Source organism: Myiozetetes cayanensis, unplaced genomic scaffold, assembly GCF_022539395.1.
Source record: "Myiozetetes cayanensis isolate MyiCay16 unplaced genomic scaffold, myiCay2020 scf3, whole genome shotgun sequence".
NCBI classification, from domain to species: Eukaryota; Metazoa; Chordata; class Aves; order Passeriformes; family Tyrannidae; genus Myiozetetes; species Myiozetetes cayanensis.
Window position 1 is genome coordinate 30,526,339 of NW_026087521.1, and position 24,415 is coordinate 30,550,753.

Sequence of the window (24,415 nt, forward strand, 5' to 3'; positions counted from 1 at the left end):
TAATCATTCCCTAAGCACATTCAATGACCCCACATCTGCTTTTGAAATGCTTATGGTACCTCTAGTAATCTCTCTACATAAAGTGCTCGGGGAAGCAGGAAGACACGTGACTTCCAATGGCACAGATTCAGAGATACCAGTCTGGTGATCCATGCTCCAGTCCTTACTTTATGAGGAAAAGCATTATGCAGCTAAGACTGGCACAACAGGGAGCCCAATAACGAATTCCAGCTTTTTTGATTTTACTAGAAAAGGACACTGGTTTCTATTTCTGAGGATCCAGCTCTAGTACACTAATCCCCCTACTAGCTAAGGGCAGGGCTAGATGTGAACTGAGGTTGTCAGTTTGTGGTGACTGAGGGCTTTCAGCACATAAAAAATATTCAAGTTATCCCACTATCTTGAAACAAATTGAAAAACATCACAAACAATACCAAGCAGCATAATTTTTATTTGGTGTTACAACAGATGTGCAGCGTCCATGCTTTTGGGCACCACGTTTTACTGTTTATGATATTTGTTTTTAAAATCTAAACAGTTCTTGTGTTCAGACAACAATATGTGCCTTTTTAATACACACGTTGTGACCCCTGCATTCAGCCTGTCCAGTTAACGCTAGAAATATTTGTCAAGGTGATTAATTATTTTATCTTTGCTATAATTAGGGAGCAATCAAAAGAAAAAATTTACTTTAATCTGACTGATTACATGTACTGTACATACCTGTTCCAAACCCAACGTACTCAGAAGTTTCTAATTTAATGAACTGTTATTCAAGTCAAAATGCTGTACATCTAAGTATCCACACAATCATAAATTCCTAATGATTCTTCTTTACACCTTTATTCTTTTTAGACATCTGTTTTTAAAAAGGAATAAAGAAGTTGCCCTGCAGATCTATATTTCTTTAGAACAAAACATTATATACTACCTTGAAAAATAATTTTATCAAAACCAAATTCAAATCACTGTCATGTACAATTTTCAGTTAACAGTTCATGTTGAAATTGCACTTTGCGGATAGAATAAAACTAAAAAATGAAAACATATTCTATTTCCTTTCACAGGAAACTGCCTCTTCAGGATTCTTCTTCCGTGAATGTTTGTATTTGTCTACATACGCTTTCACTAGATTTGCCACTTTTGCAGAATTAACTTCTCCGCTCTTGCTATGACAAACCTACGACAGTTTTGAAGGAAAAAAAGAAAAACAAAAAAACACTTGAAACATTTCTGTTGATTTGCCACAATCCTGCATTACTTTTTATTTCCCCAAGACCCCAGATTCCTCCATCCCAGGCATGACATATTTTAAAACTCCTAATACTTTCTGATTGCTTCCCAAAAACTTCTGAATTCCCATTCAACTTTTCCACACGACAACAGAGTTCTGCTTTGAGGATCCAAGAAAACTCTGCTGGATGGAGAAAGGCTGAAGGTATTTTTTGCTTCTCCAGTTCCCCCTTCTCATCAACTACCAGTTGTTCCCAAGAACAAGAAACCCACCCCCAACCCTGCCTCAGCTGAAATGTATGCATCTCGGATTACCGGAACAACTTACTTTATCTACAGCTTTCCGCACAATTTCTTTATATTCTTCCTTAGTGATGTCTTTGTTTTGGTAGAAAGGTTTAATAGCTAGTTTGACCTCTTGTGCTGCTTTTTCTTGGATTAACAATTTCTAACAAGAAAACAAACCTGAGTTATTTTTCATCGCCTGCATGTGTATCTTTATCACAGTTTAAAACTTTACAGGAAAAAAGTTGCTACAGAAGACCAGACAACTCCACTCCCCTTGCCCACATTTCAGCTCTCAAGGGAGTTGACAGTGGTCTGCTGAGAACAAAACGTTGTCCCACAGCAACCAAAGTAATATTTGTAATAGTGCTCTTTAAGGAAGACTACATTAAAAGGAGTCAGCTTGTCAGTCAGTGTCCTACAGACACCACAAAAACATTACACACACAATGCTATCAAGTATATTACACCAAAGGGTTATTGTCATAACTTGCTATTTTGTAGTATGTAAAAATTTATACATAATTTTGATATAATTTTAGATATAAAATATTAAATTTACATATTTTAATACAACTATATAGAACAGTGTATATATAAATATATGCAGAGCTTTGAACTTGCCTGGTCCTTCTTGGAGCTGTCTGCACTGGCTTCCACGGTTACACTGGCTTTGTTTTCTCCTGATTTTACAGCTGCATTAGAGCTCTTGATGTGACCTGATGACGTTGCATTACCCAAACTTGGTCCCTGAACTGTTCCCACATTTCCCAGGACTGCTGTTGGAGCAGGCAAGGCTGGAACACTCATGTTATTGCTTACATGAGCAGCATTTGGAATACCCTGTTTTAAGAAGTTAGCAGTAGTTAATATGTTATTTTTCCATATGGCAACGTGCCTTTCTAGGAGTCTCAGCTACTACAGAGCGAGCACGAATACCCCATGCTTTGGTTCATTATCTCATTTCCACACTGTCCATTATTATGGAAGCTCTACACATTACATTAGAGCTACTCAAAGGGAAAAAAAAAAAAAAAAAAAAAGGAGAGCTTGAGAAGTGAAGCCTCCTCCATGTCACCACTGTGGCTGCCACATACTGGCTCTGATCCCAGTAATAAAACAAAGTACCCTGCAAACAGGCATGGAGGGTGTTACCACAGCAGGGGGAAAGGAAGTTTATGGCTGCAGAATCTCTCTTATCACAGACCTGTTCTGTAAATCAGATTAACATTTTTTTAAAAAAACAGCACTGAAACACACATGCAAAAAGATACCTGAAACCACCCTTGCATTCCTGCAGGCATTGCAGATACACAGGAATGGGGAAATTAAGAAGTTCTCAGACTTCAGATAGAGGCCACTTTTAGCAAAAGCCCAGAATACATTCTCCCAACGTGTTTCTGGCAGGCCACAGTAAATGCTGCTTTTTTTGCAGGTAATCAACCATTACTTTTTACACATCTGCATTTATCCAGATGAAAAATAAAGAAACAGGAATTTGAGCTCTTTGGAAAGCACACAGAAATGGAGTTGTTATAATCAGCATGCTAATGCTCACCAGTGCACTCTCTTAGTTTTCTTTCAACAGGAAGGACAGGTGGAGTCCTGCTGTATTCAGTTATTTCTACTGTGCTACCACTGAGGACTTGTTGAATGAAAACTCAGAAAAAAGCAGCAGCAGCTGCCAAAAGCATTCAGGTTCATGGACACCATTCCACAAAAGCAGTTTAAGAGCAACAAACATAAGAGGACTTTACAACAAGTAACTGTGTTTTGCAGCCATATGCAATCTTTATAAAAACATATTTATTGCTGCACCAGATATTGATTGCAGAGGTTTGTAGCCTACGTTCTGACTTCTTACAGTTTTGGAGGTTAAACCTACTGGATTTCCAATTTTAAAATAAAAATATTTTGATTACAGACAGCAGGCAGTAGTCAAATCAACAATCAATCTACCAGCATTTCAGTTCCAGCAGTACCTTGCTGGTTTACCTTGCAGTGTAATAAAGTATTTCATACAGCCTGTAACCCCCCTCTATTTCTGACAGCACTTAACTCGCCTTGTTCTAAGTCAATAAATATGAACAGATAACAGCAGTGGAAAGTGAGAACAATGCAGGCCATTCATCAGTTCACTTCAAATCTTTAGAGATGCTGCATGAAAACAGAGGGTTAGAAATCATTTGTTCTAGAATATCACTTTTTCAACCTGGAATGCAGGGGGAAGTGTTTTAGGTTAGGACAGGCAGCAACAAGAGAAAAGCTCAAACCCCAGTCAATCCCTGAAGAGCCCTTTACTTATCACAAGTGCAGTGTTACATCTTCTCACAAGGCCATGCATTCTCCTCCAAGTTATTCATATTCCTTTCCCTGATATAAAAGCTCTTAATATATAACAACTGGATACAGGAGGATACATACACAAAGGTGGTTTTAAGATATCTTGAAAGGCACGAAAAAGTGGTCTGATCTGCCCCAAGCATGGCAGAATGTTTCTGAAACTGGAGAAATAAAGTGGGAGTTCAGTCTCAAACAGGGCATGCAAACTCAGAAAAATCAGACAAGAGGGGGAAGGTAAAAAACACCAAAGAAGACTTGGAAATCATTAAAAAAAAGGTTGAAAAGATTAAACAGAATAGCAAATGTGTCTGAGGGAAAGCAGCTGAGATAGTGACAGCTGGAGAATGGAAGTGTGGAACAAATGGTTGCCATGCAGTATTGGTAATTTTCCTCTGCTGATAGACCCCATGGGATAAGAACTGTAACACAGTAGTTTAGGTCACTTCCTACATGCTGCTGAAAGGGGATTCAAGCATTTCCTAATGCTTAAAAACCAGGTTTGGAAGGGGAAAATCTAGTTTTGGAAACACAGCACTTCTAAGAAGAAATAGGTAATGGACAACACTGATGAATTTCTTCAGTGTTCCGTTACCAGCTGGAACATCTCGTTACCACAGAAACCCAGTTATGGTGGTGTGTGTTATTATTTAAAAGCTACAGTCCCAAAACAAACCATATGCTCACGGACACTTCCACTTCAAATTTAGTATGCGGTGGAAGGAAACAGGCAAGAGAGAAAGAAACTGCAAGTATAAATTTATCAAGACTTATGGTATTCAAGATAGGAAACCCTTAACTGATAGTATTTCACTACTGCTCTTGCCATCGTGGCTTCTCGCAAAGCATACCTGCAATTGTTTTCCATCTTGCTGTGAAGCAATGTAGCTGACTTGCTGAGATGGTGGGGGTGGAGGTGGAGGCGGAGGTAATCCCTGAGAAATATTTGTGGGAGCAGCTACCTGTATGAGAGGCACTCCAGCAGGGAGATGCATGGACATTGGAGGGTGGATGTTGAAAGGATTTCGTTGCATATTCATCAAGGGAGGATGGACACCCACTGGATACGGGAAGATATTCATAGGTTGGTGCTGTGCATTCACTTGTGGCATTACATTCATTTGTTGCTGCATCATATTTATTGGTAACTGAGAACCATCACTTTGCTGGTTGCCTTGGTCTTTGGGGTTTGGATCTATCAAAAGAAACAACAGACAGCATATGAAGTAGAAATTCTGTACTTCATAAAGCAAAAGGGGAGCCAGGTGTCTAAACTCTTTATTAAAAAGCTTTATATACTCTGGGTCTTTTCAAGATATTACATTATTACACAGCACTCATCACCACACATGTCATGGAGCCAAATGCTAGCTTCCAAGTTTCAAAAGTTCAGGTTACTAAGGCAGTTTGCATTTTGAATTTCTGTTTTCTCCACTTGTTCCCATAAATTATTTCATCACATTGAAATGGCAACTTTTCACCAAAGAGCAGGAAGACAACATAATTTATCCAGCTTCTGCAATTGCAGAAGGTTAGTCATACATTATCACATAGGCAATTCTCTGCCCTCCTTTGCTGATTCACACACACTCACTGTGCAGTTCTGGTAATTACAGAAATACTCTGCTGGGATATTTCCCACTAAACAAAAAAACATCCTCAGCCAATTTAAGAGATGTTCATATTCAGAAAAACTTGTTCAAAAGCCCTGTAATGGTACTATAGGCAAAGCCTAGAAGTAAAAATAACTTCTTGAGTTGGCACGTCTTAAATAAATTACTTTAGTATCCCATTCTCTCTTCAACACAAGTCAAAAAGTTAAAATCCAGATAAAAGCATCAGGCCTTCCAGAAGTCAAGAAATTAGTTTGGAGAAATGACTGATGGGCTATAATTCAGAGGTCCTTCCCTGATAATCCCTTCCTTGAGGAACCCTGTCATCTAATTTACGGGGACTTACAAATCAGCTCAAATCCTCATTTTTAAAGATCATGGGATAACAGAATCACTGAGGTTAGAAGGGACCTATCAAGATCAGCCAATCCCCTGTTCAAGCAGGGTCAGTAAAAGCAGGTTGCTCAGGAGGACCAGGTCATTCAGAACCATGTCATGATGTCAACCCAGCCTGTCTTAATCCAGTTACGAAAGACTGTTTACTATTCTCAGCTGAATTCAGGTTCCAAAAGAAACAAACAGCATGATTGTTCCTGAACTATATGAAAAACTCTGTAAACCACAAAATGCTTTCAATTACAGGTTTGGTAAGTTTTCCCTGCAGCAGACTGAAGGTTGACAACATTGCCTCAAAACTAAGCCACAGATGCAGTTATCTCTGAGGGAGAAAACTGCTGGCATATGGGATGCAAATGGACAAAAATGAAAGGCAAAACAAGGGAAAGTGCAAGGGTAGTTGTCTTCAGAAATTGATTTTATAGTTTTTAAATTCCATTCACATCTGTCTTAACAGATTATTAATGTATCAGGGCATTAATAATCTGCAGATGACTTCTTAGCTATTCAAAATCCACGTCATCTACAGTTAACTCACTTTCTACCAAAAAGTTTATTTCTGTCATGGCAGGTAGCTTTTAGATATAAAAAACCTTGAAAACTTTAGATTTCTATTGAAGTTTTAGAGGAATTTCAATGCTGAAGTAGTGTAAAAGAACTGGTTTTGCATTTATAAATTTCCCTACTTTTTTTTTTGTTTAAGCATTTACAGAGGACCATGCTTATCAAGGAGCAAGATAAACATCAACACAAAGATTTGTCGTCTCTAAAATCTGCCATGTGGGTTTGCAAAGGTAAATTCAAGTATTCTTGGAAATAAAATTTTTTTATTTTAAAAATTCTACCCTTTTAAAAAGTTGTGCAGATGCTGAAAGTAACCATGAAGAGGAAATGCTGTCTCTTCAGCCAAATCCATTTACCTGAGCAGCACTCTTCAGATGCATAGTCCTTAAACCCAGACTTTAAGATAAATCAAAAAGCCATCAAAACACAAGAAATCCCCAAACTCCCCACCTTAACCCCTCCATATTGCAAAAAGACTATGGATTCACCCCAAATAGTTTTGAAAAACTAATCAGCTTGAGACAGGACCATGTGACTAGGACTTGCCTCAGCTACTGCAGCAGTGACTAAATGACTACACTTCAAAACCCATTAATACCTTGTTCAGGTGTCTCCTCTTCTTGTCTCATTCCCCATCCAGACTGTGGGCTTGATGAATTGCGTCCCCTTCTCGAATAATAATTCTGCACATCAGCAGGTAAAGTCTTTCTTACAGCCCAGCTGGATGCAGATGTCCACCCAGATCTGTCAGCAGGCGTTTCAAACAAACAATCTTGTTCATTCTTACGCTTGTAGGGCTGATGTTCTGAGAACCTTGAAGCTTCATTCCCAGGACCATCTGAGTTCCCTGAGAGAGGTTTCCTGTTTTGCCAGTGATTTTCACTCTGGTCTCCATACATGAAACCACCTCGCCCACGCCCACCTCGTCCACGCTGACCTCTCCCTCGATTTGGAGTCCAACCTGAACCAAAGTTTTTATTCCAAGAGTGTCCTGAATTATCATGCCTGCTGTCTTCCCAATGTGGTTTCTCTCTCTCTCTGTTCCTGACTTCAGGACCGGAGTTTATTCTTTCCATTACCCAGTCTGGACAATCATTCCTCTGCTTGTCTGAAGAACACTGATCATCATTGCTTTTTTCTGAACTATCCTTCTCTTTTTTAAGATTTTCACTCTGTTTCTCTTGATCATTTCTCCTGTATCGATCATTTCCTCTGGGACTCCTCCAGCTGTCATTTGTCCATCTCTCTTTCCATCGAGGGGAATGACTTTCCCTCTCGTTTCTAGAGAATGAAGAACCTTTATTTCTTGTCCTAGATCGTGATCTTGACCTAGACCGTGACCTAGACCACCTTCTATTTCTTCTTTCTCTGTCATGATCTCTTCTTTGACAACCTCTATCACTGCTTCGAGACCTAGATTTTTGCCTTGGAGACAAATCCTTAGTTCTTGACTGAGAGGATGATCTCCTGCTTTCCCTGACAGTTTCCCTTTTGGGAGATCGAGATGGTGGTTTCTTCTCATCTCTGAGTGTTTCTCTCTTTGGAGAACATGATAAGGACCTCCTTCCCTCCCTCACAGTTTCCTTCTTGGGTGATCGTGAGCTCCTGTCTCTGTTCATATCCCTTTTAGGGGACGGTGATTGAGATTTCCTGCCCTCTCCCCTAGAAGGAGACCAAGTTGTCGATGGAGAGTGAAACCTAGATCTTCTAGTTCGAGTCTTTTTCTCTTTTTTGAGTTCTGATGGCACTCTCCTTCTTGAGGAACAGTTTCATCTTTTTTATCAGAAATTGATGCACAGTTTCCCACATCATGCTGTAAGGAATTCACTTCTTCTTGCTCTGCACTTTCAGCTGGTGGTAACTGCTCAATCTGAGGTTCATTCTGGTCACTGCAAAATGAGTCACAGTCCATTGGTATCATTTCATTGTTATCTTCACCAAAATGTTTCTGTTCAGCATTTACCTGGAGTGATTCTGAAGTTCCACCCTCTTCACTTTCTGAAATGGTATTCTCTTTTAAGGACTGTTCTGATGTACTGTCCACAGAAATACTGTGTATTAGCGTATCTGGTTCCTCATCTTGAAGAGTCTTCGGACTCGCACAGTCTACTACTGGTTTTAGTTCAGTCTCAGAATCATCTATTTCCATGACTTTGGGATGATCAGATAATTCTCTTCTGGGGCTCTCTGATGACTGATCTTTTCCCAAAGGTTCTGGATGTTCCGATGATTCATTTTCTGGACTAGTTATGGGTTGATCTACTTTTGTCAAAGTTTCTACATTTTCCATTGATTCATTTTGAGGACTACATGATGTCTGATTTACTTTTTCAAAAGTTGTATGGTCACATGTATCATCTTTGGGACTAGCTACTGTTTCTGTTTGTTCAAGAGAATTTTCACAGATGTCCTGATCAGTAAGATCTACATTTCTTTCAGTAACACCTTTTACTTCAAATTCCTGACTTTCACATCCTAAAGTTAGTACTGGAGGTTCTTGGACAGTAAGACTTACATCCACATTGCCTGAAGTATCTTCATCTTTGTTGCATTCTCCTGTAGTTTCCTCAATTTCTGCATGTTCACTACAGCTTTCCAATCCATTAGCAGACTCTGTCTCCCCATTATTCTTCTGTGCAAGGCTTGTGTTACTGCTTTCATTATCTGACTGATGGTCTTTATCTAATGCTAGAACTGCTTCAGACTCAGTAACATCTTCATCTTCCACCGAGCCACTGGGTGATTTTTCAGAACGCGCAGAACTTCTCAGTTTCTTTTTCACCGCAGGTGTTTGTTGTTTAGCTGCTCTTTTAGACTTGCGTTTTGGAGGAGCCTTCTCTGGCTCTGAATGAGTTTTATTCAGGGATGGGTTACTGCTGCCAGGGGCACTGCAAGCAGAACCACTCGATCGAGGTGAGCTCCGAGATTGACTCAGAGTCTCATTTTTGGTGTTTCGTGCAGACCTTCTTGTAGGAGTGGTATTAACTGATTTCCTCCTACTTCCTCTAGTGCCAGATGAACCAGAAGTTTCCTTTTTCTCTTCTCCTTCTTGGGTACAAGCAACAGCATATCCTTTGCCTAAAGATTCTAATAAAAGCAGAACACATTAAAGTTTGTTAATAATAACCATTTATCCAAACACAGTTAAGAACATAAAAGGGTCTTCTGCAGATTAACAGATATCCTCAAAATAATACAGTTTAAGATTTAGTATGAAATACTGCCACAGCTTTTTTTTTTTTTTAATGCACTCCTGTTGTTTTAAAGAACAGAAAAAAACCCACACATTTCAGGAGCAGTGTCAACTACATGGACAGTCATGGCATTCACAGTGAAACTGTTACAGATATTGCTGTTCAAATATAGCATATAATTTGTTAGAAAAAGTAATGAATTAACCACCCAACACTGTTAGCACATGGCAGTTCCTGTCATTCTGTAACACAAGCCTGTTGGCAGTGAAGCTCAGTACCGCAGAAAGGGACATTATTCCACATCTGTCGGTGGACAGTCACCTGGGGAGCAGTTGATCAGGGGCATCAAGTACAGCACACCTCTCTACAAAATCCAGTCTCAGACAGTGCAAACTTATTCACCAGTTATACGGCAAACTGGACTTAAACTCTGCCACAAGGCACCTCAAGCACCTGCAGCACCTAAGGAACTGCATAAGGCATGCAAGTTTTGAGGCAGCCTACAATGCACCAAATAACTAAAGCTGTACCAAGAATGACTAAATCACACCTAGCAAGCAGCACAGCAGTTCTTCTGTTGATACTGCATTAATTTATTTCGTGCCATCTACAATTTGACAAAAGTCTTTGTAGAGATGCCAAGGGTTATATTCACTGGAAAGGAAAGATCATACTGTTGAAACCTATGAAAGCTTACAGTGGACAGCTCAGGAATTAAAGATTAATGAAAAATAAGTAATTATACTTGAATGCAATACTTGAGAACTAAATTAATTTCTTGAGATGTCCATTAATTTGTTTCACAGTTTGTGGAGATTTCAGGAAGCATCAAGAATGTGGTGTTTAAATTAACTTTTTTTTATAGTTTCAATTTCATACACAAATAGTGGAAACTTGCTAAGAAAGATTAATTGGTATGGATTTTGCAATTAATTTATCACATCATAATGTGATTCTCTCTTTATAACATTATTTCCCATGCTTTTGCTATGCTAAAATATTTGTTAGTGTATTCATAAACAAATTATATAAAAGATAGGAATAAGAAAAGTAAGTAACAGCAAAAAAGCTGCTTTCTGCCACTTACTACTTTATTAGCAGAATAAAAAATGTATCACTCTATTAAATGCAAACAATAACCTCAGAAAATGAACTCCACAACCACCTTGCTAGCCTTTAAAAGAGCATAGGAATATGATCACATCCTCTGATCTTCCTAGCAAACAATAACAACAGAAAAAAACCCCATTAACACTGGATTTGGTTTTAGCATGCCTGCTGATCAAATTAGCGCTTCAAGATAACGAAAACCAACAGCATCAATTGCATCGAAGGTAGCATGTATTTAAAAGAAAACAACATGATGGTAAAGAACTTCCAAAGGAATTTCAGGTGACTGGCACTATTTCAGGTATCTACTGTAACAGTCTCACCAATCGTTTTGTGACAAAGTGACTTCACAGTGGTTAACCAGCACTTACTCAGCGACAGGTGGCTGTCTCAGACATGTCATTACAAATTTTTAATATATGTGATGATTTTCTTGAAGGGGGAAGAAACTGCCTTGCAATAATAAAAAAAGCCCAATGGAATATAAGACGAATGCGGGAACCCTGAGTACTAAATGGTAAGATATTTTTCTAGCACTTTCCAAGTCTACTTAAGAAGCACAACCTCCTTTTTAGCATTCCTTATGACTTGTTAAATTTTAACAGACAAGCTTCATAAGCTTTGGACTGGGACCAATCACAAGGTATTTCAGCTCACTGACTACTGGAAAATATTTTAATCACACAGAAGAACTGCATTTTGTCAGCTTAAATCATAATGGTATTTGTAGAGTCACTAACAATTTTCAGGTCAAATTAATGAAAAAGACTATTTGATGGTAAGAAACTACACGAATTGCAGCAGCTGCAGGGACGATTCAGGCATTGGTATCTGAATGCCTCCCTGCACAGCCCTGGAAGCAACTGTCAACTATTATTCTGGTGCAAAACTGTACACTTTAGGTGTGACCAAGAGATGAGAGGAGCATGAAAGAAATTAAATGCTTATGCATAATGTAGTAAGAAACACAAGAACCAGTCTGCATCTTTTTTTCTGTAAGCATCTATTTCCTTCATTCTCCTGTTCTCCATCTTTTCAGAAAGTCACTGTCCCATTTCCTTTATCATAATTCCTGAAGGCTTTGCTTCCTTCTCCTATATATATATATATCTATATTTGCCATGCATCTCTAACAGTATTCAGGTTAGGTTCTCCTTGCCGTATCAGTCTTCTACTCAGATGCTATATAAAAACTGAAAGGGGAAGGAACACTCAGTCAACAGAATGTGACCAAAACCCCAAGAGACATCTTCATATCCACCATCCCCTAGTTTCACTGGGAAATTTCAGGACTCTTATTTCCTGCATGCTCCCTAATCTGTAGGAAGTCTTAAAGTCAAACCCGAATATGATGTAAAACTCTAGTGTCAACTACTGCAGTGTTTTAAGATTCAATCTTAAAATTCAATCCTTGTCCACAGTACAAGTATCAAGGTTCTAATCAAGACAACTGAGAAAATTCTGTTCTAAATTTAAGTTTTAACACTTCTGGTGCATTCTAACAAAAAAACCTGACTATGTAAGTAGAAAGGTGAAGGAGAGTCAAGAAGTATACTACTAGATGCAAAGTGGTTAAGCATCAGTTACATTGCACTGCCAAACATCAGAGGTCTGAGGAAGCAGTCTATCCATTTTTCACTAGGAAATGTGGAGGTGAAATACATCCATTTAAGAAGAATGAAAAATATGAATGAATAAAGCAACTTCTTCATGATCCTTTTATCACTTAAGTCCATCCAGCAATTTACTTCACACAATTTTTGTAATCCAAGGGACCCAAATCTGTCCTATGTCTTTGCCTACTAGTCCAGAGAAAGTGGTATAATTCCCAATTCAAAGAAGATATTAACTCTAGCCTTAAAAAACAGCTCTCCATTGTTTCCACTTCTTTGAACTTGTGCAGCCTGTTGGAAGAGGAACTACATTCTTGCTGAGTATGGAAAGAGAGGCTGTTAAAGTAACTGGAGGAAGGCAGCTGCTTCCACGTTTTGTCTTCTGTTACCTTCCAGACAGATCTCGGAGCTCTGGTACTTCTGTAAGCTTTTGCCTTGTAGAGCTTGTAGGCATACTGAAATAGATCCATACACTTCACTGTTTCCTAACTAATGTTCTTCTCTGTCAGGAAACGGTTTGTTCCTCACACTGCACTATATGCCACTGAAAACATCAAGCCATTCATAATGCATCAAAATGAGATTTATCCTTGAACAATGGGAAAAGAACAAAGAAGAGCACAAAAGAAAACAAGGTGCTGAAATTAGAAATGGATTTAAGTTACATACTTATTGCTTTAATTTTCTACTCTGTGAGGAAGTTACACCAGCTTTGGGGTGGATGGTTCATGTTCTGTACTCCAATTTCAGAAATGAACTAGCTGGCTTTGAAACAGTACCAAACTGCACCAGAACAGATTTTTTTTTTTCCCCCCACTAAGTGTAAATATATGCTCTGTTTAATTTCTGAGAATCTATTTTAACGATACTCCACATGAGTTATAAATAAAACTTACAAAAAAAAAGTTTACCAAAGTTTTCCAAAGGCCTGATATTTGTTGGAAGAATTGTCCCTGCCACTGCAGTAGAAGTGAGAAGAAAGGTCTCGGCTTCAGCTCCATATGACATTAAAGGAACTCTGGAAAAGTAAAAGTAGTAACATTAATTGTTTTAGTTGTTTGCAGGAAGTTTTGGAAACAATGCACAAAACCAAAACATTAAGCAACCACACTACTTCCAACTTTATCACAGTCGGAAAGAAATGCAAAGCTGACAGTGAACAAAACTTTCCTTCTCATATTTAACTTCAGGTTCCCACTACTGCCTAATCTAGTTAAACTGCTTAAACAATATATGTTATGTTCAAGCAATATACATTTGGCTTTCTTCAAAACCAAAGATAGAATAGTAATAGTGTACTCCAAAGCAGTAGGTCATACTACTGGAAATGAAATTCTGAACACTGATTTAGTACTTCAGCAGAGCAGTACCCTTTTCTGCAGAAAAATGAGAAACAGTCCATATGACAATTTAGTAAAGGTTTCTTTTTTTTTTTAATACAAACAAAATAAACACATACTTAGTCAGACTCCCTCAGCAAACCTTGAGTGAAATCAGAGTTTACTTATAGATCTACAATTTTTAAGTCATCATTGAGTTGGAAGGAAACTTTCCCTAAGCAAAAGTACACGTAAAATATCTAAATTTATTATTTAAATTCTTAATTACAATTTTAAAAACTCTTTACTTGCTTCTTTTGTCTCTAGTCTTTATTTTTATGCCAAAGAGACTAAAGAGATATGTAATGAAATTAAATCATAGACAGAACCAACTTCTTACTGTGCTATTTTAAAATCAGTTATTTTCATGCTTCTGCTTCATACTCATGAAAATAGCCTAGGGCATGTTTTAACATACATCTGCTTTCTGACCAAAAAAAAATTATTTTGTGTTCTCTGTTTCACTTGACAGAAGTCCTGTTAGCTCTGCCTAGATGCATGTGTTTATAAGTGATTACAGAAAGAAGTGAAAGAACCAACCCATGAAAGGAGGGTCGAGGGTGGTGTGGGAAATCAGAATCAGATTGATGTTAAAAAAACCAGTCTGATAAGAAATAATGTAAAAAGCACATTGAATATTAACTTCTAAATAGAAAATATACTCAAACTCACATTTATGTGAAAAAGTGACATATTAAGCTGCACAAGTCAGTGGAGTTCCTATGCTTGTTGTGAGTACCAAAAAAAGTACTAAGACATGTAGAACACAATCTATTGACATAAAACTACTAACTGGTAAACACACAAAAATTTAACAAACACTATTTAGTTTTATGAAAATGATGTTCTATCTAAAAAGCAATTTAAATTAATCAAACTCTAAATTTAAAATACTAAGATCCTTTGCACTATGAATCCAAAACACACACCTTTCAACTCTAGCAATCAGAGATGAACAGGACAATTCCAGTTCTTGTCTCTTCTGTCTGATCCCTGCGTTGACTTCTGTGAATTCTGTACTGAAAGACAAATTTCATACAAAAAGTTACAAAAAGTAACTTTGTACTGTGATGATTTTGTATTTCAGTAATTGGTTCTATCAATGACTTTTTAAATTTAACTGTATTAGAACTTTCAACAGTCATGATTAAACTATGCATGGTTATTGCTTAGAGGAAAAACACAGTCACAGTAAACATAAAAGAAGTCCTAAATAAATGAAGCAGATGGAATGGAACACAGGAGATGAAATGTGTCCTTGGGGAGTTGAAGGACAGGGAAACTTTGCATCCTTGACAAATTAATTCTGTTGCATGCACAGCAAAAAGTTTTTGTCTTTTACCAACGGCCAAAAGCATTTAGACATAGTACTTTTTTTTTAATCAGTCCATATTATCCATATAATATTCTTCAGACTGCTCTTTTCTTCCATCTATGTAAGTATTAGGCTTAATTAAGTATTAAGTATTTTGCTTAATGCAAAATTGCTTCACGGATTTTAAAGAGTTTAAAATCAGTTTAAAGTATTCTTCTTGGAATTAAGGAACAACAACAAAGAAGATTGTTTCTGATACAAACCAGGATATTTACTGTTAACTGTTTTTATAACTGCTACTTTAATAACAAGGCTAAGCCTTTCCTATCCAAGGCTTCAGTTCAGAAAGGAATTTAAATATGAACTAAACCCAAAACTCCTAATAAGTCAATGAGATCAAAATATTTAAATGTGTGCTTCTGATGTTGAACACATGACAGAAATTGAGGTGTGCCCTTAACAGTACTCATTTTAAAATGTTTGTGTTCATACTTTACCTGCTCTTCATTAATGAATATAAGCCCTGCCAATCTTCAAAATATTTCAAGGCAGTATACATATACAGGTAGGAGCAGAAGAAACTAAAGAATCTGCAATAGTCACCCACCAATTTATATGAAGCACTAGTTTACACTAACCAGTCATTTCTACAGCTAAAAAAGGATTCTTCCCTGCTATCACTGGCCAGAAGTGTCCTGAAGAAATTAGTTCTGATGCACTCATTCCAGCAGGTCTGTCTTCTGGGCTACACAAGAAATAAATTACGAATTAAAGACATTCAAAATAAAATAATTAACATTAAATACATGAAGATGCACTGAAATTAAATTATGTCAGCAAGACTTTAACTCATAAAAAGCAGGCACCATAACAGGTCCATAGTTATGTGTTGACATATGTAGTTACAGCAAACAAATTTTCTCTATTCAGTCTCTAAATTTTCAACACCTGCTCTTTGCAGATAAACTTTATATTTTATATAGGCTTTCCGAACAAAATCTTTAATGTTCTCTACAGGAATTATGAATAAATGAGCCTGATCTTTGCTACTGCACAATTCCCATTTCTGCTACCTAAGGCACCACAGTAAGTATAACATTAGCACCTTGGACCTGCACAGCAGTTCATCCAAGTTCACTTGTTTTGTGTCAAGTAAGAAGAAAACCTAACGTGGGTAGCTGGGATTCTCCTTTGCCTTCACGTAGAATTACAAAATTGAAGACTGACTGGTGTGTCTATTTACTGGGCCCTCCCACAGAGACACAACTCAGAACCCACTTAGTCTGCACATTGACTTTTGCATGTGTGCAGTCAACTCTGTTGCTGTGTACTGAGCTGGCTGCAGGGGAAAAAAAAAATCAAAACCCAACAAAAAATGAACAATAATCCTCCAGATACTTTTCCCAGACTACCAGACTGAAACGTTTAACTACACTGACCCATTTCTGCCAGAGCACTTAAAGGGTTCATGCCACCTCAAATCTGACTAAAACATTCCTGTTCATTCCCTATGACTGGTATTTTAAAACAGGAACTCACACTCTTGCCGTAATTTTCATTCAGAAAGAAGAAAAATAAACTTCATAATTGGATATATAAAATATGTGTCTCAATATGCAGTCATTATCCATATGCTGCATCAAACTCTGGCACAGAGAGCTGCTTTTGCTGGGAACGTGCCCTATTTCATCAGTGTGCAAATTTTAGGTTTTACCTAAAATAATTGTTGGGTTTAAGTTTTATTTCAAGAATACTATAAATTTGGAATATTAACATTTCTCCTTCCATCCAAGATGTTCTGAAAATGCCCTTATGAAGCAGTTGTTAGCACATTAATGCTTTCTTTTAAATTCTTCTAAATTTTGAGTATTTCTTGGATAATTGAACCCTGTACCTCCTCTGAAGGTTTATAATGGTTCTCCTTTTGTTTATGCATTTTTTTTTGCAACAAGGTACCATTAAATACTTCACAAAAATCAGTGAGGTTAAATATGAAAGCATTCATATTTAAAACCATGAAGTTAAATTAGAGGCTGATCTACCATTAAGCCCTATCTTTCCAGTTCAAACCCTCTGAAAGGTACCTTTAAGTTTACATGATAACAGAACGAAAATTTCTAAATATTTGACTTAGAAGGGAAAAATTGGAGCTAAAGATATCCCTGAGAACTATGGTGTAATAAGCATCAAATAGAAGTGACAACTCAGCCCCTACATTGCATGAAACAAGGCAGTAGGCAAAGCAGGAACCCAAACACAGTTTTTCCTCCAAATTTTCAGAATTCGTGTAAGACAGAATGATGGAGAATGATGGCATTTACACTTCAGAATTAAAAACTGTTTCATGCAAATACATATACTGATACAAGTATGAGTAAGAAAGCACTGATCAAACACTTGTGTCCCAGAGACACAAAGTATTTTTGAAAGGAGGGGTGGTAGAAATGAAACGAGTCTTTACAGCTCCTTGTAACTGGCATCTTGTGATCCTGTGTTTATAGGCTAAAATTTATGAACTAAAGAAGAAACCTGAAAGACAAACACTCTTGTCAGTAATCTCACATTAAAAAAAAAAACAAACCAACTTGATGCAACTATAATGTCTATGGCTTATTCACATAACAAGTCACTTGGATAATTACACCTATGTATTTTCATGTAAATAATGAAAACCTTCATACAGTGGTGCTTGGCTGACAGTTTGTAGCTGAAATCATCTTCCACTGATGAAGACAGATAAAAACAGGGTTCAGGATCTTATAATGTAACATCCTAATCTAAATGAAAATATTTACCACCACAAAACTAAATTTAATCTGAGAAAGAAGTTTGTATAACCTAACACTATTTTCTAATTACTTCAAGACAAAAAAGAGACAAAATAACAAATTTTGAATCATACTGAAATTAACAAATAGAAATTAACCTTAAAAATAAGCAGAAAGGTAGTCTTAAAAATGCTTTAATGAAAGACATTTACAAATGTTTCATTATCAGAACCAACCTTATTTATCTTCCCAGACAAAGCTTTCTTGTTTCGTTTGTCATACAAAATATTACCTGTGTGGAATAAGGAACAAAACTTCAATCTTAACTTTAGAATATTAGCTCTTGATTGCTTGTTAAAATCATTAATGCAATGGGAGGTTAATGAAAATGTGTATCTCAAGTGCATTTACAATGTTTACACAAAAACTGAGTAAAATGAAAATGCATGCACCTTCACAATAGCTTTTTAGATATCAAGTAGTTTTTACCTCTTCAAATATCTGCTTACTTTCCTAAGTTAAGAACAGACTTAGCAAAAAGTACCTATTAAGTAAGCCCCTCAAAGTGGCAGTCTAAAATACACCTAAGTGTTGCTTGTGTCTGAACTCTCACCAAAAAGCTTTCTGTGAATAAAGCCTAGTCATTAGCTGTTTCCCAACTGCTTAATGCAGAAAACGATTTGCAGCTGAAACTAAATCCATTTCACTTGTGACTGAAATTGAAGAGGCAGTTTTCCAGTAAAATAAGAACAAGAGTTCCACATACTGCAATTCTGTTCTAAAAGTGCCACGCTTTATTACTAGGTACTTGAGGTTTATATACAAATGTAAGCAATTAAAATTAAATTGGCACACCAAGAAAAGAAATTCTAGAGTTCCTCAATAAAACACAGCAATTCTAGAAAATGGAAGACAAATACCAACTTACTGTATTTTTTCTTCACAACTTTACTTAATTTTGTTGTTAACAGCCCTCTGACTGGACATACAGATCTTCTGCAAGATCAACATAAGACATTACAAAAGTTATTTCTGGGCATATTTAAGCTAACACTTCAAACACCCAAACAAAATCTGTTTTACGAAATTTTTGTTTTGTGCACATAAACCAAGTTCTAACTGCTGTTAAGACCTGAACTTGCATCATGAATATCATCTTCCATATATTAAAAGCTACAATTCTTCAAAAAGCTTAGAGATTAAAAAAAAAAAAAAAAAGGAAAAAGAAAACCTATTTGCAAAAAGTTAACATCGTGTGTTAAATTTGAATGCTCAATTTTGCTTGATTTCATGGCAACATGTGAAAGATGTTATAACCTGCTTCCCTAAATACTTTTAAGAATATCAAAATCAATGATGATTCATAATGGTCAATTTTATTTATTTTCTTTTCTGTAGTGAAGTCTGCTTCACATTCAATCTCAAGAACTCTGTATATTTCATCCATTCCAATAAACACTGACATTAGATTAGCACTATTTAGTGAAATTCACCTGTGTAATCCTGAGTTTCCCCTCATACAATGCAGCAAATGTGATAAGATAAAGTTTCTCACAACAGAAATGTTATTTCCACTGTTCCCTCTCAAACCCATTAGAACAAAATGAGTTCTTGACTACAACTATGTTTTATAGTAGTAGAGGAATGCCAGCAAGGCTTATGATAACATGGAAGAAAAAGAGATGTTTGTTTAAATAATCAAAGAAAATTACCTATATTGTTAAAATGTGATCTAGCCATAAAATATTATTTCAAATTAATATGAAATTTGTCAGAGTTGTTTGAAAAATGCAAATTCCATAGAGCTCAATGCAAGAAATACATTGCCCTTTACTTATTGCTTGCTATTTTAAATATTCAAGTGGAAACTACAGCTATGATAGAAGTAAAGCTCAACTACCACTGATGAAAATTAGGTTATTTTAAAATAAAACTAATTTTAAAAAAATTTAAGGCTGTACATTTTAAAACAGGTTATTTTATACATTTTAAATATTCCAATTCAAATGCTTGAAACTACATGGATGACCAACCTCACAAAACCTCTCATCTTCATATGGCTATAAGTTTCCTTATTGCAGGCACAGGTTTCTTCTTCTTCCTTCCTCTGCTGTTTTTTAACCTGAACCTGTATTGTAAAATAAAGTCAATCGAATCTAAAATCTCACTACACATGGGCTTTAAATTCACTCAAAAACTCTTATAGTCTACACAGAAAATAAGCTCAAACAGGACTCGAAACCAGTTCTTACTATTTTGATTTCACGGTTTGCAGATTCTTTTTTTCATTTGTTTTTAATGAAATGGAAAAACCCCTACATCTTGATACATTATACTGGCAATGCCTGGAGACGCATACTAATTTCACAAAACCAAAAAATTCCATTCAGACTACCATGGCAAGTGTCCCAAAGCTATTCACTATCTTTCACTGAGAATCTGTAAGCTAAGTTTTTTAAACTAAGTTCGTTGCTCAGAAGACACAGGGAAAATGCTGAACTACCACTCAACTTCACATGCTTTCTCATATTTAAAACACATCAAATTCTCCTCTTGAGGAACATAACTTCTGGATTTTATATGATATTGTGTTTTTTTCCACATCTTAAAAATTCTAAGAAAGCAATACAATTTTTATTTCATACTATGAAGTTCCTTCAATGGCTACATTGCAATTGTTTGCATTAGATACTTGGTTTTTTCTCGTTCCCAAAACTTGGCTTTTAACGCAACTCCTGAAGTTATATGAACATTCTAATTCTGAATACCACAAAGGGAAAGCTACCAACGTCCTGATGGCGCCGCTGATGATGACCACTGTGTCTGCACTTCTGGATACACATTCCACCTATCCCTACTGCTCCACTGCCTCTTTTTCAAAGCAGGACCCTTGTTCTCTGCTCACCTGTTTACACGACAGTTCTACGAACAGAGAACCTTTCAAACTGTATTTTGATACTCTTCCAAGTGTAAACTTCAGTTTACCCTATTTCAGCTGCTTCCTCGATTCTTTAGAAACAAAGATAAAATATGCACGGTTTTCTATGAGAAGGAAGCATCTGATTGTGATTGCCAGGATGGTGCCTTTACAGGTGACTACCTGCACTCTGAGAAGCACAAGAAATGGGTAGCGGAAGCCTGTTTTCTAAACATCACAAAACGCAAAACCAGCAGGTTATGAACTACTTATAACCATAACTTCACCACAAAATTTCAGAATTGCACATAGAATTATCAGCATCTTTCTACATATATTTTCAAGATCAACTATTAAAAGTTTTATTTTGCTATTTGATAAACTACTCTTCATATCAGTTTTATTCAAAAGAATTGAAAGCTGAAAAAAATTCAGATATTTAGGTCAAACAAGGCACAGCATTAAGTGATTATTCGTGCCTTCATGTGATTTTGTCTGGGAACTGCAGGCTGTGAAAACAGAAGATTCACTTCAGCTAAAAAAGAAGGCAGTATTGCATGATAATTGGTATAGCATATGCTTACAAAAACTAGTTTAAAAACCACTTTGAGACCAATTACTATATTTTTATTCTTGGATATATCAGGAAGGCTCAAAGATACTAGAAAGTAGCAACAGCAGCTTTATGATTGTTATTACTACTGTAAATACTTGCTTTGAAAAAAATAGTTAAGAATAATTCCTAGCTTCAAATACACAACAGAAGCATTAAAACAACAATTATTTTGTTATGAAAGCCTACTTAACACAAGATGTGTGAATAGAAGGCTTCAGCATAACTCTGACGTTCCTACAACTGAAGTCATTTAAGAAAGTAAGTCTGGAACATACCTTTTTCTGTTTGTCTAATGTATCCAGGCTGCACACCGCTTGAAATGGTCTGCGATCGATAGGACATGACGCCTGTGTCTGAAAAATTATTTCTGTTACTACAAAATTTGTAAGTAAGAGAAGGCCTACTTTTCTATACTTATATTTGCTATTACAGTAGCGTACAGAAGCACACAAAATCACAACTTGTTCACAGTAAGAATGCATTTGGACACATTATCCATACACTCAGTATTTTGTTTCATATAAGCAGCTTGTTCCTTGAGGAAAAAATCTAAAGGAAACAAGAAAGTAACACAAGTTGTGTTTAAAAAAGGAAAGCATTTTACATCAAGTTACTTACATTTTTTCATTTTTTAATGCTTTTTAGGTAACTGATTTTATACAAAACGTGCCCTGATTTTGGCTGGGACAGAATTCATTTTTTCTTCGTAGCTGGTACAGTGCTTTGGATTCAATATACGATTAATGTTGATAACACACTGAAAAGCATGACTTCATTTCTTACTGCTCTTATTTTCTTAATTTTATGTTCAACTAAAGTGTGTTGGGTTGTGTATCCCTCAAAACACAAAACTGGTAAGGTTAAAAGCAAGCAGGGCAACACTTTCCCTTATCTTACTTATCTATTTGACCATACCACAACTCTTTTTTTTGCAGTCAGCTGAGAGAACAGATCCCCACGTGTAACACAACTACAGTTTTACAAATCATTTTGCAAGAAAAGGGAACTGAAAGCTATTTTACCCTATAGTTCAATGGAAACAGAGTTACTGTTTTTCCCTTATCACCTAAATGCCCTCTTATTGAGGCCACACTATCAGATAAAACATACGAACACAGAGAACAATAAAACATTATTAACCATGGAATAGAGAAGCTTCAACTGAAGCTCCACCCAAACTGGATCACATAGGGAATCTGCTTTCAGAAAAATCCATATTGGGTATTATTTTTTCCTGTGAGAGAACTGTTTATTAATTTTAATTCCAGACATGTGTTTGGGGGGGGTGGGGGTGGTTATTCCTTAGTTTTGGTTGTCATTATTACACCTTTTTATTTATTGCCTCCTTTACCCCCCTTAATTCCACTGGCCTTCAGAGGCTCATTTCAAAACACTTCTAAAATAAGGAAAAAAACCAAAACACACAGCCAGTCTCCAGCCCTAATTCACTCACTAAACAAGAACCACTATATGAATTGTATGCCTTCAAGAGACATATATCTGCACTTCAGAGAGCTATTCAGGGTATTTTTATTTGTGCAAGCAAGATGAAGTATTAGAATTACACAAGCAGCTGTGAGAAACCTGCATAGGGACTCTGCCCTGAAATTCAGCGGTGAACTTCAGTCTTGTCTTTTCATTAGGGCTTCTAATTTTCCAGTTAATTCTATTCTTTTCTCAATTTCAAAGAGTGCTCAACTTCTTTTTCACCTACCAGCTCCCAAATGTCAAGCAATCAGAAAGTTTCTGAGCTTCTGATTTCAACTGAAGTAGACAGAACCAAATTAAACTGATTTAAAACAAACCAAACAAAAAACCAAAGCCAAACATCACACAAAACAAAAAAAGACTCGAGGAGTAGTTTCATGAACAAGCTGTTGAACAAGAATGTAAGTTAAGGCCATTACCTATCCTTTTGATGCTCTAACATTTTATCCTAACTGCTCTTTGCAGTGTCATGGCCCTGGCTAAGAAAAGCATATTGGGTTATTAAGACACTTCCCCAAGGACTCATATCATGAAGACAGTTTTTGTCCTGTAGTCAAGGTAAAGCTAATTCACAGTAACATAGCAGTGCAGTATTGTTCAGTGGGGGTATTTGATAACATTCAATGCACTGTGGCTGCTGAATCAGCTGCAAACTTCAAGGTTCATACTTTGATTTTTAGATATACTAGACTGTAAAAGATAGGTAGGAGGAAGTTAATTTGCTTAGCCATTTTCATTTTCATTTCAGTATTTATCTTAGCTGAAAAGTTTACCAAGAATACAATCTCTTTCTACATCAAATTTACACATGAATGTCAAGTTATGTTCCCAAGTTTAAGACACAGTAATTTAGGTTTATTCATTGCAATGAAGTATCACAGAATACTAAGTGTTACTAGCAGCAATCCAAATAAAAAGTGGTTTTGCTCCACCAGAAAAATTGTCAATGTTCAGTTCTTCTGGACAAATGTTTAACAACTAAATACAGTTATATACAATAGTGGAAAGGGAGGAGACATTTTGGAAGAGTCAAAACCTACCATTAGCTTCAGATATATTCAGAAACATCACATGCTCTTTCCACTCCTACTCAGTTGCTTTTTATAGCCTTAGCATTATCTGTAAGTTTGTAACATTATTACAAAGAAATTCTAGTAAACTCAGGACACTGGCACACGCACTCTCAGGCTCCTCAGCAGAGTACAACTGTCGAGTACCCCACAGAAACCTAAAGATTACGTCTGTCTAAACATGCATTAGCTCTCGCCTGTTTGCTAACAAATAAAAACCAGCCTTTTAAATGGGAAAAAAACCCCAAACCAAATTTCCCCATCCCATTTTCCCAACAGCAAGATGGATTTGTACTGCTACAGAAAGGAAAAGAGGTACAAAAAGTTAACTACATTTATTACAAGAAGCAATCATGAGGAGTGGTGGCCTTTTACTCATCTCTCATCTTTTTTGAGAACCTGGTTCAGTAACAAAGGTGTTGAGCCTTCTTCATAAAAAGCAAATCAGCAATTTCTCTCTTCTGAGGCTTCTCTTTAGGTAGTATCCTAAGTAATACTGAATGTACACTGTCCT

At 36.5% G+C, this 24,415-nt stretch overlaps 1 protein-coding gene across 1 annotated transcript in view; it reads right to left on the reverse strand.

Moving 5' to 3' along the window:
- Positions 1 to 431: 431 nt before the first annotated feature.
- SCAF11 (SR-related CTD associated factor 11) overlaps positions 432 to 24,415 on the reverse strand; it is a 45,943-nt gene continuing 21,959 nt past the window's right edge. Inside the window, 13 exon segments of the mRNA XM_050324893.1 lie at positions 432 to 1,180; positions 1,562 to 1,681; positions 2,143 to 2,361; positions 4,710 to 5,053; positions 7,030 to 8,172; positions 8,175 to 9,518; positions 13,260 to 13,366; positions 14,657 to 14,746; positions 15,681 to 15,787; positions 18,047 to 18,102; positions 18,739 to 18,806; positions 19,844 to 19,938; positions 21,619 to 21,696. Coding sequence (XP_050180850.1) covers positions 1,052 to 1,180; positions 1,562 to 1,681; positions 2,143 to 2,361; positions 4,710 to 5,053; positions 7,030 to 8,172; positions 8,175 to 9,518; positions 13,260 to 13,366; positions 14,657 to 14,746; positions 15,681 to 15,787; positions 18,047 to 18,102; positions 18,739 to 18,806; positions 19,844 to 19,938; positions 21,619 to 21,696 — 3,900 coding nt within the window. The 3' untranslated portion in view covers positions 432 to 1,051.